Source organism: Primulina tabacum, chromosome 2 (genome assembly GCF_025594145.1).
Source record: "Primulina tabacum isolate GXHZ01 chromosome 2, ASM2559414v2, whole genome shotgun sequence".
NCBI lineage: Eukaryota > Viridiplantae > Streptophyta > Magnoliopsida > Lamiales > Gesneriaceae > Primulina > Primulina tabacum.
The window spans coordinates 49,369,862-49,384,920 of NC_134551.1; the positions used below are offsets into that span (position 1 = coordinate 49,369,862).

Below are 15,059 nucleotides of genomic sequence, written 5' to 3' on the forward strand. Positions count from 1 at the left end.
CTGTAAATCTACTCTATAAATAGAGGTCTCCAATGATGAATAAAGTACACAAAAAATCATTTTTTCTTCTCTATATTCTCTACTATTCACAACAAAGTTTGTTTTTTGTAAATTTTACGAATAAATCAATTAATCAGGTAAAATTAAACCAGTTATTAACGTAATTATTATATTATTTGATTATAAAAATTATTTTAACAACAATTATTTAAGTATATTTTAAAAAATATAATTTATATTTTTTTTGTTTATCTGTTTCTAATTTTTTTAAAAAATAAAAATAAAATAATTTTTTAATTATCAAAATAGTTTGACAAAAGTTTATGTGAGACGGTTTCACCGGTCGTATTTTGTGAGACAGATGTCTTATTTGGGTCATTCATGAAAATGTATTACTTTTTATGCTAAGAGTATTACTTTTTATTGTGAATATCAGTAGGATTGACCCGTCTCACAGCTAAAAATTCGTGAGACCGTCTCACAAGAGACCTACTCAAATTGTTTATGCTATTTTTAATTTTAAAATATTAAAAAACTGAACTAGAAATAAAATAACTTTTTAATTATTAAAACCATTTCTACTATTTTTAATAAAAACATTTGTACAAATTGGAATTTACAAACTTGTGTATCCAAACTCGATATATGTCTACTTTTTAATTTGATTGAAATATCTTAATTGTCGTAAAAGTATATATATTATTAATTAAATAGAGAAAAATAAATATTTGATTATTTTATTTTTTTAATGACAATACTCAAAGTACGCTTCGGTTGGTCAAATCAGTGTTGTCCCCACCGGCAGTTACCTCGCCGATCGATCCATTTCTTGTTTTATGCCGGAATGATTTTGTAATTATCCAATGTTTTCTTGATTTCTGAAGATTTTATGGTGTGCAACAGTCGGATCTTTTCAAGAAATCAGTTTTTTTTTTTTGGAGTGAAGTTTCGTTCAATTGTCGGAAGAGTTTCGGTTTTCTTCGGTTTTGGGGTTAAGAAACTGTGTGCTGTACTGGTTCATCTGAATTTGGATTGAATGGAAATGGAAGAAGTACGCTCCTTCACACCTATTGGAAACGAAACTGATCCAGGATCGTTCAGACAAGGCTGCTCTAAAGGTGATTGCGCTGTATTCCATCTTTAAATCTTTTTCTCAATGTTTATTTAACTAATTCGTAGTAATTCCGAGATGCATATTAGCATATGTTGCATCGAACTCTATGCCGAGGGTTTCGGAATCTTTTTCAAGCTACTGTTATGTTTGGACATCAAAATTTTGCATTCTAAGTGATACTCATACTGTAAAATAGGTATAGATGAAATATTCTGGAACCATCTTGATCACACAATGTTTGTTCTTTTGCAGTCGTGCACCAGTTTACTCAGCAAAATCTTCCGGCTTGTAAACCTGTCTTATCACCTCAATGGGTGGGCAAATGACTGTAATCCTTCATTTATATTTATAAACCGTGAGAATTCAAATAACTAAGCTTGTAATTTTCAATAGTTTTGTGTTTTGTTCATGACAGGTTATTTCGATATTTTTTGTGGTTGGAGTAATCTTTATTCCGATTGGGCTCGTTTTTCTCCATGCTTCACAAAGTGTAATGAGTTTTAATGCAATTAATTAACATGTCGACAAAGGAGTTGATTTCATGGCATAAAATTTATGAATTTAATGGATCTGAAGATTGGTGAACTTTCCATTGTAGGTTGTTGAATTAGTGTACAGATATGATACTGAATGTGTGCCAGAACCATTCAGAAGCAATAAATTGGCATACATCAAGGATAGTTCGATTTCCAAAAACTGCTCCAAGAACTTGAAGGTCGTGTTTCTGATGCTATGTGATTATACATTGAGATTTTATTTCACTTGGCAATGATTTCTGTTTCATCGTGGTCAATGAACATGGATAGAGATTTTGTAGAGCACGGGCATTGATGAATTTTTTTGGTTTAATAAATTTTTACTTCCATGACGAGTATTCATGCAATAATCAATTTGTATAATCAATTTGTCTAACAAATTTATGCATTGCTTGGGATGGTTTATAATATGTTTTGTAGAGCACGAGCATTGATGAATTTTTTTGGTTTAATAAATTTTTACTTCCATGATGAGTATTCATGCAATAATCAATTTGTCTAACAAATTTCTGCATTGCTTGGGATGGTTTATAATCTGTTTGATAAATCTCTAAATTCATGTAGTCAAACTGATCTTGATTACATGATCCATTCTTGAGTCATTCACCTTCTTCTAAGACAAGTTACCATTACTTAGCAGGTAGAATTTGACTTGAAAACTTATTTTTCGTTCGAAATTATTTTCTCCATTTTTTTGATAAAATACCGCTAATTTGTCTTGAATGCCTTGAAAATGAAACAGAAAGACTTGGTTTCATTGGGAAAGCTGTCTTTTGGTATGATGATCTATAAACTTTTATATCACTGAACGATGATCATTACTGGCCAGAGCTTTCTTTAAGCTGTTTGAAAGCTTTTTCGAACTTGCATAACACATTGGTTCAAATCTCATAAATTGGTTTCCTTGAATGGTCTTTGTTATTCACAATTTGATTTGTGCCTTCAACCTTGTTCATAGATTCACAAGCATATGAAAGCTCCAATATTCATCTATTACCAGCTGGATAACTACTACCAGAACCATAGACGGTAAAAAATACTATGTATATTTCAATGTGTTTATGAAACACTTGTTTATTTTAGTGCTTCAGTTCTTTCTAATATAAATGCTGCAGTTATGTTTGTTGCTGCATGGTTGTGTCGACTTTTCATCAAATTCTTTTATTACATGTATTTTTTTACTTTATTACATCAAGGTATGTTAAGAGTCGAAGCGATCAACAGCTCTTGCATGGACTTAAGTACAAAGATTCAAGATCCTGCGCACCTGAAGATATTAGCCATGGTCTCCCAATTGTCCCTTGTGGTCTGATAGCTTGGAGTTTGTTTAATGACACATACACTTTCTTCCGCGGGACAGATGAGTTGAAAGTTAACAGGAAGAAAATTGCGTGGAAGAGTGACCGTGAACATAAATTTGGGAAAGATGTTTATCCCTTCAATTTTCAAAATGGCTCTCTAATTGGTGGTGCAAATCTTGATATAAACATTCCGGTGAGTGATTAACGCACAAAAACATGCATAACCAAAAAGTGACTTATTTTCTTATCTAGGTGCATTGTAGATGGAGTCAACCTAAATGCAAAATGATCTTTTTTTCTCTCTTGAGGTCTTCAAATTGCTTTTGCGACTTAACCAATACTGTTCTAGTAACATGTATTACCATTTGCATGAGTATGCTGTTGCCTTTTGCGTGAGATAAAGGGAAAAGATGCTATAACATGGGCTACATTTCCCTTTTTGTGAATTAACTTCCATTTTAACATTCTCATAATACGCTCAAGGTCATGTTTTTCTTTGTAAGGTTTCATCTATTGGTTTGATTAACTTTTTTTATTTAAATTCAAAGTTGACCACTAACTAATTTAATTTTATATTTTCTCCTTGTTGGATTGCATAAATTGCAAAACCAGCTAAGTGATCAAGAGGATCTCATTGTATGGATGCGTACTGCTGCTCTCCCCACTTTTCGGAAGTTGTATGGAAAAATTGAGGAGGATTTAGATGCTAATGATATCATTTTAGTTCAACTTCTGAACAATTACAACACCTACAGTTTCAGCGGGAGCAAAAAGCTTGTACTCTCGACATCAAGTTGGCTGGGCGGCCGTAATAATTTTCTGGGGCTGGCCTACATATCTATTGGCATTTGCTTTGTATTTGTCGCTGTTGTCTTTTTGTTGCTTCATGTCAAATTTCCAAGGTAAATCCTCAGATATGTGAACGGGCATACATGCACTAATTAATGGAATCTAAATCTGATTCTTATTCTTTTTCGCCATTGTGCACTTTAAAAACGATACTTTTAAAAAAGAAATTAGAGTGAGTCTCTTGTGTACTGCAACTACTGTGAGACCCGTGTAAAGATTTTTCCTTGCATAACTTAACCTTCTTTTCATTCAATAATGTTGCTTCAATCTGTCCCAAATATAAAGGGTAGTTGCGTGGATTTGAGAGTCGCGTTTACATATCTGTGATTGCAGGCCATATGGCGATACGACTAATATATCCTGGAATTGGAGTCCGATATCTACTTGAAGGTCAGTGACATTCTTGGAATCATGTTTTAATTTCTTTTTAAATATGCGAAAAGTACCTCATACTCAAATAAGTTGAGTCATATGCCAATGAAATGACACTGCATAAAAATTGAGTTGACAACTGATGTATGTTGCTTCACTAGGAAATTATATTTTGATGCCAAATTTTGTGTTAAGACTTAAAAATAGAGGAGAAAACGGCCAACAAATCAAAACAGCGGGAACTTTCAATTGAAATCAATGAACTAAAATTTAAAAAAAAAAAAAAAAAGAACCATATAGATATGACATTTCATGATACGATTATACAAACAGAAAAATATATTTAATGATGTAACAAAAAATTAAAATTTCTCTATTTACATATGAGCACCTATCAGACTAGTTAAACTTCTCACAAATCATCACACAGCTTTTGCATGAATTTCATTCAATCAGCTCTTTTCTGCACGAACCTACACGCTCTTCCAGCCCACTTCTCGAGAAATTGAATCAGGGTTTGATTCATAACCATTTTCCTGCATCACCTTTCATGTATCCCACATTTTTCCATCAACTGATTCATCAATCCAATCTGGGATGCTGCCACTTGACATATGCTTTTTTGTAGTGTCGAAGAAAAGGAAAATAATTAAACGGTTAGTGTTTCTTGAGATATATATCTAAACTAAATGGTGGCAAATCTGTTCATCAAGAGGTACGAGGCAAAGGAAAGGATGACTGGTAAGAGGTAGAGCACTTTCTTGCTGGACATGGCCATATTTTCTGAGCCTTCTTCGACAATCGTCTCGAGTCTTGGGGCATTTGAAACCTTGTGGGGACAAATGAGAGGAGATGGTGCGACCTCAACCCAGTTCTTCATATAGCTCATTTGCTTTCCCATGGTAGTCTATATTTTCTTGTGAAAGAAAGAAGCCTTTTTTCTCTATCGTTCTTTAAACTCTTATAAGTGTAATTTGAAGAATTATTCGTGAAATATGGGTATATATAATGTAGATTTTGTGATGAAAGTAGAGAAAATGTTTGGAGAAAATTGCATGGAAGAAACCAATGGCAAAAAATACGTAACAATGTACGCCCATCTGTCAATTTGTTTGGTTTGAAATGTTCCCGGAACAGTTTCAAGAATCAAAATATTGATCAGCCCTTAAAAAGCGGGATTGAAGCAGCACGATTTACTATGATGTGGATGACTGTCTACCTTAAACGCGGCTTTGACTAAATGTGTGATTATGACAAGAAGTCAACAATGTTAAAAACGCGCTTTTAACTAAAACTAATGGGTTTTTATAATTTCAATATTTGTATAACAATATTGACGAGTTAATTATATGTTGTCAAAATTATCTATCGAAACACTAAAATTCGGCTAGATTTTTTAAACCAAGTGTACTTTAGTCAAACAAATTCAATAGAAGTGAATTCTTCATTTCATAATATAGGTTTTACAGTGAATACAATCAAATTTATGAAAGCTAATTATGTCGTCTTGAATTTCAGTTACAAATACCGATCTTTAATAATTTAGTATGAATTTATAACAGTTTCTTTTTAAGAAAATAAACTGAATATGTTAGATCTCTTGATTTTAGTGATGACAAACAATAATTTTTTGTATTAAATCAAGTTATTGTTTGCTCTGTATTACAAGCATTCAATCGCTTCAGTAGAATCCTTTCAACCGGTCTCGTAATACTAAGCTACTCGACCACTTCTTGTGCATTAGTCAGTGCCAAACTACTTAACCGTTCATTGTAACCATGAATATCTATAAACGTTCGAGTCAACACATTTTACAAGGATCTTACTTACTTTTTCGGAAACGTTGGTAGACTGATCATGCCCAACAAACATGACGTCAGAAGATCATAATGTTTTCACAAAAGTTTACATGCAGATCTAGTTATTTTATGCTTTCAGTTGATGTTTTCTGTCACATTTGGTAAATGTCAATATGCTTATTAAATGCAAGGTACGATAAAGCAAGAAAAGACGTCAACGACAATGTCTTTGTTTTAATGCTCATTTAATGAGCTACTGTCAAACATTGAACGAAAAAATACATAAAGTAATATGAATAAAGAATGCCAAGAAGAGAAAATCATATATACGATTCAAGCTTGCATTGTTCAAAAGACTTACGAACACTTATTACTTTGACAGTTACTCAATGTTCATCAGTTCCTCACTTCAAAGAATACTTATTCAGATCATCAAGGATCTTCAAGGATTTCTCTCAAAAATCGATCGTTTAATGCCAAGATCGTTTGAGAAGTTTCTTGACAGTTTGAATCAAATGGTTCATCCTCTTATTTCTATATTGATTGTTAGAATGTGTGTCTCAACCGTCGTAAGAAGTTACTAGGAGTTTCAATTTTTGTTGATAAGTTCTAAGGTTGAAGCAGGTTGTTACAAGTTTTGTACAACTAAAGTCTTCTAGTGAAATCCTTTCATAAATAGAAGAAAGGGTAATATAGGGGCTTGAGTTTCCGAACATCCATAAAAAGATCAAGTTATTCTTTTACTTCATTTATTTATCTTATATAAATTGTCTCATTTGAGTATAAATTAGTCATAAGATGCATCGGACCATTATCACACCCTCTAAAATCAACCATCCGCTCTTTAAATCTTGGGCCATAAACAACTGAATTTATTTTGGCTTCCGACCTGAATATAGAGACGATAAATCAATATATAGTTAACATAATTATTTATAATGTTAATATTTTGTAGAATTTGAAACATAACCTTGGATAAAAAAAAAATGAGTAATCAACTAATCTCCGCACTAAACCACACATTGTCACGGGCTTGGGAAAGAGGACCCAAGAGAACTTGCTTGGGATATTGTAGCGAGATCAAAAGGCAATAGGATGGCTTGATGTTACATCTTGTTGAATTCTTTGCAGTGAAATAGCTATTAATTGTTGACTAGATAATTTAATTTGCTAAAATACATTAAAAAGTCATTACAATTTAATTATCTCATTAGAAGACTAATAAGATAAAAAGTCATTACAGTGGGTTCTATGGCTTTTTACGTGATGTAACAATGCCATCAAATTTAGCAAACATGGCCACCTTAATGGACCACAGCTTCTTTAACTCATACACAGGTGAATGACACGAGACGGCACACCAGCCATGAAGTTCTACACCGGCGACATAGTCTCCCTTAGTGCAGCTTCCCTCGTAGCCGCCAGCGAAATTGAACGAAAACTCGGTCGCGTACGCATGCTTGGCCATGTTCAAAGTTCGTTAAATTTCCGCAAGATGGTGGGTGCAAATTGTGGGGTTTGCTTGAGATCTCAGCGCTTGCCAAGAATTGCATGCCTTTTCGTGTGGGATACTCCGCAGAGTTGCAACTCATACATTTTGATATACGCCATTATTCCTTATCTTGATGGCTTCTCTCTTGACATTAAGTACGAATGTACGATGTCTTCCGATCGAGTTGTGTATGTCAGTGGACACTAGCTCTTGTTTATAGATGAAAGAGCTTGAAATTTGTGTAGAACATTTGAATATCAGTGGAAATATGATTCTGAATACCTTCTTCCCTTAATTTGATTCGTTAGTTATGATCTTATGTCGGGCAATTGATGGACCGGATAGTTGGCGGTGCCAACAACCGGAGAGCTTACCTGAAAACAAGATCGGCAAACTATTCAAGATTTAATCGCGATATATATATTTATGTATGTAATTTTATCGGTTTCCATTTCTGGGAAGTCCCAACAGCCTGAATGGAAATTTTTGTCAGCCTGATCCTACATTAGATGTGTACATTTTTTGAGTTGACTTAAGTTGTCATTTGAGATTATTGAGGTATTCGTGTTTAATTAGATTAGGTTGCGAATTGGTGGTTTTTTCTATTTTTCGTGAAGAACATACCGTTTTTCCTTCAAATTTCAAGCAACTCTTAGTGTAGTTTTATGTTTTATTTTAGATTCTTGGTTTTCATTTAAATACTTTGTTTCAATGGCAGAGTCAGGAATATGGCTCTACTTGATCTAGAATTTTAGACTCTAAAATCTTTTAATATCTTAAATTGATCCACTCGAACTGATATCAAATTAAACCAAAAGCATACAAAATTTACATATAATTTAAAAAAAATTGGCCAGCCTGAGTTCTAATGAAGATGGCTCCACCGCCACCGCTTTGTTTTAGTGAGCATATTAGTTTAGAATATCATAATAACGATTGAATTTGATTTCCACGTCGTTTTATTTCACAGGGAGTTGGATTTTTAACTGTTTTATCATTGATTCGGTTCATTGCACCTCCTTATGTATCCAATGTGTAGCAAATAAATACTTTTTATCATTTAAATTAAATTAACGTTCTTAAACATATATATGGTTGTGTATTTATGTTTATGAAAGACTATGTAATTTTACTCGTTTGATATCAAGAAATTATCAAAGGGGTCCTTTAATTTATTCAACTTTTGATAATCTACACAAGTTGATGATATTAATGACTTATAGTCCATATGTCATTAAAATCTCAAGTTTAGAACAAAATATTGAGCTCGAAATCAAATTGTAACAAATATCTCCTTCAACTAAAAATAAATTGAATCCTACTAAACTCATATATATATTAAAAAAATTATGTTGCAAAAAAAAAAAAAAATTTTTTGTTAGTTGTAAAAAAAAAATTTTTGTTAGTTGTCTCACATCGGTTGGATAAAATACATGGGATTTGTATATATTGTCTTGGACAATCCTCCTCTCTTGAGCTGGCTTTTGGGGTTGAGTTAGGTCCAAGTTCCAATCTTAACATTGTATCAGAGCTCATGTTCCACCGTTATGTGTTGGACTGCCCATAGTTGGGTCACCCGTTCTGCACATAATTGGGTCATTTGTAACATTCACGCTTCAAATGTTTATTCATGTGCGTGAGGGGGTGTGTTACTTGTCTCACATCGGTTGGATAAAATACCTGGGAGTTATATATATGGTATTGGATAATCATTCTCCTTGAGCTAGCTTTTGGTGTTGAGTTAGGTCCAAGTTTCAATCTTAATATTTTTTAAGTTAAGAATGTGATTAGAAGTTCCAATATTGTCATTTAGAGATTCCCCGATGGAAATGACTTTTTTCTGTTTTTGCTTCAATATTCTTTTTTTTTTAATGAACAATAATCATTAAATAGGTAAAAGAGAGATAAGGTTTAAAGACACTGGGCATCCCCAGAGTATGCACATCGTACGAAATCATAAACATGTACATCCTAACAAACAAAACAAATGAACACAACATAATTAATTGGAAAAATCAATAACTTCTGCAGCACACGGGACGCTTCTAAACACATGAACTTTGATCTTCAATATAACTCCCTGAATATTTGGCGCTTCATTGTCAAAAATCAGTCTGTTTCGGATGCTCCAGATGTGATACACCGTTGCTGCGAGAGCAACACAACGCTTCAATATTCTTAATTATATGGTGAGATGTAAAAGGTAACGTTAGCCTATAATTCGAATGAATACTTGATTAGAAGATTTTTGAATAGCAATCCCGGCAGTCTGTTTTCCTCATCTTTTATGATTATATACATTACGTAACGGAAATTTTTGTTTTAACTTTTGCCTAAACTTTCAAAAGTTTCGTAAAAATACCGACAAATTTGAAGGAGCCATGGAGAAATATACCATGCCATCTCGGTCAAAGCATGTGAATTATACATGCAATAATTTTAAAAAAAAACTTTTTTTTAAAAAAATTTTTGGTCGGAGAATGGATGTTGCAAGATTCAAATTTTGGACCAATATTTCAAGGCTCGAACGTGAAAAAGGCTTCAAGAAATCGATCATTAATTATTTCAAAGGTTGAATTTACAATGATAATTCCACCCATTCATAATTTTTTTAGCATCATCTGCATTTCTATAAATTAATAATTAACACGTTCAAACACGTGGTCCATCTTCGGACAAAGGACACCTATGTCCCAATGTCGTTCACATTTCAATTTTTTTAAAGTAGAAATAAGTGGGTGTTAATTTGGGTGGATTTAGGTCAGATTTGAAGCAAGAATATTATTTAACAAAAAAATCAACTAGAATTGGAAACAATGAGAAAACTCTAAACCTGAATTTGTACCAATACGATCAACTCGACCAACCTGATTTAATTTTTTGTTATACACTATTAATACATTTTTTTAAAAAATTTTACAAAATAATTATCTAAACAGATCAAGTGTGTTTGGGTGGTTTGCAATCTTTATCTTACATTCTGCAAATAAAATTAAATGTAAATGAACAAAAAAAAAATTCTAAATAGGTCGGGTGAGTTCGAGTTGATGGATGAACCGACTCTTAATTCAAGTCAAACCGAATCCAACCCATAAAAAAATTTGGTTCAACTTTCAGACTCGATCTGACCCGATTCCGAAACCAACCCAAAGTACTCCGACCTTGTATTTTTCAAGTCGGTTCAGATTGGATTGGTAGGTCGGATTAATTTTTGACACCCCTGATAGAAATCCAAAATAGATATATTTAAAACGTATTTACTAAACTTCTCGCACTAATATAATATTATAGTAATGGTATAATTCAATTTTTCAATATCATATAATACAATATCTCAAACGTCTGACAAACAATCATATAAATCAATAGACGTAACTAACATATTATTACACTATCAAACTATATAGACTTATTAATCATTTAGTGAAGACTAGGGATGTAATCGAGTCAAGTCGAGCCGAACTCTTGAATGTTTGAGCTTGGTTCGTTTATAATCGAGCCGAGCTCGAGCTTTATTTAACGAATATATGCATGGCTCACGAGCTTATTCAAGCCTTTATCGAGCCTAAACAAGCTTAATAAATATAAATTATAAATTTAAATTTTCATTAAATTAATTAAAAAGTAAATTATATATTTTAAAAAATATATTATTCTTATTAAAATTTGTAAATTTATTATAATAAATAAATTTAATAGATTTTTCAATATATTTCATAAATAATAGGCAAAATCAATAAATCAAATATCAAAACTATTATTTTTCATCTAAAAGATTACTCATGAACTTACCAACGAACATGTTCACGAGCTAACGAGCCGAATACTGTAAAGCTTGAGTTTGGTTTGTTTATCTTAACGAGCCTCATTAAACGAGCTCAAACGAGCTTTTATCGAATCGAGTTTCGAATAGCTCACAAACGATTTGGTTTGTTTACATCCCTGGTGAAGACCGTCATCTTTTGAGTCAAATCGAACCATGAAAATTACCTGCCGTGTGGAATTTTTATAACGTGACACTTATTTATTCATTTGAAAACTAATTCCAACACTTAAAATTCAAGATTTTTTTTTTAGAATCAGTCAAATTTTATACAATTCAAACCATTAAAAAGTTGATAGTCGATTTTTTAAGAGTCATTTTCATGACAATGGGAAGTGGACAAGGGAAAACTATCCATGTGAAAGCAATCCAAAATCCACTTACATGGAAACTCTTGGAAAGAATGTTTTGGACTCATATTTCCACCCTTTATTATTTGTACTAACTATTCAACTCAATATCCAAATTCTATATTCTATAGGCCCTATTTTAAAAAATAAATAATAGTATAATAAAAATAAATAATAAAAAAGGCGCCCCTCCATTCAATAATGATTGAAAAGCCTTATAATTGCCGGAATTATTGTGTAAAAAATGAGATTATAATATACTTTTTGTCATTAGTAATTAAAATTATATGATATTTTTCGGTTTATGGTACCATCCTTCTTCGTCATCCTATCCGATATATAATATTATTTATTCACATTCAAGTGCATACATACATATAGTCTATTTTTATATATATTATGTTAATAAATCTACAATAGGGATTTTTATATATTATACAATGCAATGATTTGTATTTTATTATATTAATCTCTGTATAATATGGCCAAAAAATAATATATTTGGAGCGTGGGCTATTGATTTATTGCAAAGCAGGACAAATTCGCTGGGCAATTCTTGTATGGGGTTACGTGAGCACAGGGGCGTAAATTATAATGGAAATATTAATCATCATTGCATTAAAAGACTCAAACGAGGCTAAATAATGGCTAGAGTCCCAATTATAAATCGAAATTTGGAATATATATATATATATATATATTGCTATAACCAATGGCCTATAATTTGCAACAATGGGTACTTCTGGAATGGATTGTTTACTTTTATTTTTAAATTATAAAGTACACATTTTTATTTAACAGGTCTCTTGTGAGACGGTCTCATGAAACTTTATTTGTGAGATGAGTCAATCCTGCCGTAATACTATTAGGATAAAAAGTAATATTTTTTCATGGATGACCCAAATAAGATATGTGTCTCACAAAATATGATCTGTGAGACCGTCTCACACAAGTTTTTGTCTTTTTAGTAATATGAATTGCATCTTTTATGAAAATTAGAAGGAAAAAAAACTTTATATATAAAACCCTTTTGTAAATGGGATACATATACTTAATTTTTTTAAATAAATCAGTTTAAAAGCTTATTTATTTTGCACCAGAAACTTTGTGCTTTTTCTGGATACTCTACAAGCTCATTTAAAATGTAACAAACTATGAACTAGATAAATTATTAACTGAATCGTTTATGATGAATTTTTTCTTCCATCTTCATATAATATTTACGTGAACGTTACTCATAGTTCACAATGAATACGATCATCTCAATTGATGACCCTCTTTGGTTAAATGCTTCTAGATCACTTATTTTATTTTGCAAACCGAACATTCATTAAATATTGTCGTATGTTGTCTCGTGTATGTGATTTCCATCCATTTACTCATAGTTACATTCCTTCCAAACCAATCCTCGGAAACTAATGTTGCTTTTATTATTGTCAAATGTCGGATAGGTGGAAGCGTTGCACCATTTTTTTTATTTTTTTCGTTCAATTTATCTTCAATATTCGTCCAATATTTCTTTGTTACGTCTTTACCTCATCATCAACAATAATATCCATCCCTTTGTTTTTTGGTTTTGGAGGAAAAAAATCATTGTGATTTTGGGTGAATTGAATTTAGTTGAACATAAAACTGAACATTTAGTCGTGTTTGTATTGATAATGGAATTGAAAAGAATTTGGCCTATGAGCATTGATATCATCATTTCTCCATGAATTTATTTTATATTTAGATTTAAAAAAATGAAATATGAGTAGAATTTGAATTTCGGAATTAAAGGTAGAAGAGATTGTGATTTTTTTTAAAGTGTAAATGATGTCAATTTATAGAAGTATGATTGTATTTTCACAATATGGTCATTGGTGATTTATCATATATTTTTTTTATGCTTTTTAATTTTTATATTCATATTTTTAAATTAAATGTTGGGTAAGATCTGATCATTGATCTTAACAACTATATTACCTCAGTCCATTCATTTTTTTAGATTAATTTTCAATTTCTAACGACGAGAAACTCGTAAGTCTGTAAATATAAAATATTCACTCGATTATTCAAAATTTTAAGAGCCCAAAAAAAAATTCATATAAATAATTCAATCATTTGAAACAAAAAATTGAGGGCATTTATTATTTTCTTTTTTAAAAAAATATATGAATTAGGGTATTGAAGACCGACAGTCACCTTATGAAATTCTGTAGCCTTTTTACTGGCGAAGTATGGTCGAATATTATGTACTTTGACTAGTTTTTTTTTTTTTTTTACAAATTGACCTCTGCTGATATTTGTGTGAGACGGTCTCACGGATCATATTTTATGAGACATATATCTTATTTGGGTCATCCATAAAAAAATATTACTTTTTATACTAATAATATTACTTTTTATTGTGAATATCGGTAGAGTACTTGACCCATCTCATAGATAAAGATTCGTGCGACCGTCTCACAAGATACCTACTCTTATTATTATTATTATTATTATTATGAAAATCTTTTAAATTATAATAAAATATTATATTATATATTTCCTAAAGTAGGATTGATATGAATATACAATCAAGTAGGACCACTTAGTTCAAAGAGACCCCAATGAATTGAATATCGGATTTGAACTCATTAATTGTATGTCAAAATTATATTATTATGAAAATCTTATTTCTGTTTCATTGAATGCGACCTTGTTCCACTGAATGTATATTAATTTGTAAGGAAACAAACAAAAATCAATTTTAAAGTTTTTTAATTCAACTCCAAGAGTGATTGATGGCGGATAATGAATAGGCATGCATATGTTACATTTCACTATTTTTTAATTATTATATTTCAATATTCACAATAATTCCTATCCTATGTCAGTGTAGATTAATGACAGGAGTTTCTAACTAGATATGTAAAAAAAATTATTACTTTTTATAGATTAACTGCTCAAAATAATATAATAATATGAGTATATGAATAAATATTTTTTTTATTATCTATTGTGTGTGAACATGCTAATAAATCCAATAATTATGATGAGTGGTATAATTTATATGGCAAAAATTTGTGTGAGACGGTTTCAAGGGTCGTATTTTGTGATAAATATATCTTATTTGGGTCATCCATGAAAAAAATATTACTTTTTTATGCTAAGAGTATTACTTTTTATTGTGAATATTGATAGGGTTGATCCATCTCACAGATAAAGATTCGTGAGATGGTCTCACAACAAATATAGTAAATTTATATATGCTCTTAAAGTTAATGTACAATTTTAAAAACATATATAAATATACAAATGCTCTGATTGCTGCGGTAAGTGCTCCGGGTTGGTTTATTTTAATTTTATTTATTATTAAAAAACCGTGTCCAGAAATTAAATTAAATAATAAAAATCTCTGTAAGATCTCCACCGTTGATTTAGCAACTTTTCGTTGATAGT

The 15,059-nt window shown here is 31.2% G+C and overlaps 1 protein-coding gene across 3 annotated transcripts; it reads left to right on the plus strand.

The window, feature by feature from the left end:
* The first annotated feature begins 780 nt into the window (after window positions 1-780).
* LOC142534483 (putative ALA-interacting subunit 2) lies at window positions 781-5,197 on the plus strand. 3 transcript variants are annotated; one of them, XM_075641371.1, is made up of 9 exons: window positions 781-1,118; window positions 1,367-1,442; window positions 1,530-1,604; window positions 1,713-1,829; window positions 2,609-2,679; window positions 2,847-3,144; window positions 3,564-3,853; window positions 4,134-4,190; window positions 4,801-5,197. In XM_075641371.1, exons 2-8 carry the CDS (start codon window positions 1,425-1,427, stop codon window positions 4,186-4,188), a joined length of 924 nt encoding a protein of 307 aa, XP_075497486.1. In that variant the 5' UTR covers window positions 781-1,118; window positions 1,367-1,424; the 3' UTR covers window positions 4,189-4,190; window positions 4,801-5,197. The 3 variants fall into 3 exon arrangements, with proteins under 3 accessions (XP_075497486.1, XP_075497471.1, XP_075497477.1); XM_075641356.1 differs by having other exon boundaries at window positions 1,367-1,428; XM_075641362.1 differs by having other exon boundaries at window positions 1,367-1,428; window positions 4,886-5,197.
* Window positions 5,198-15,059: the final 9,862 nt, after the last annotated feature.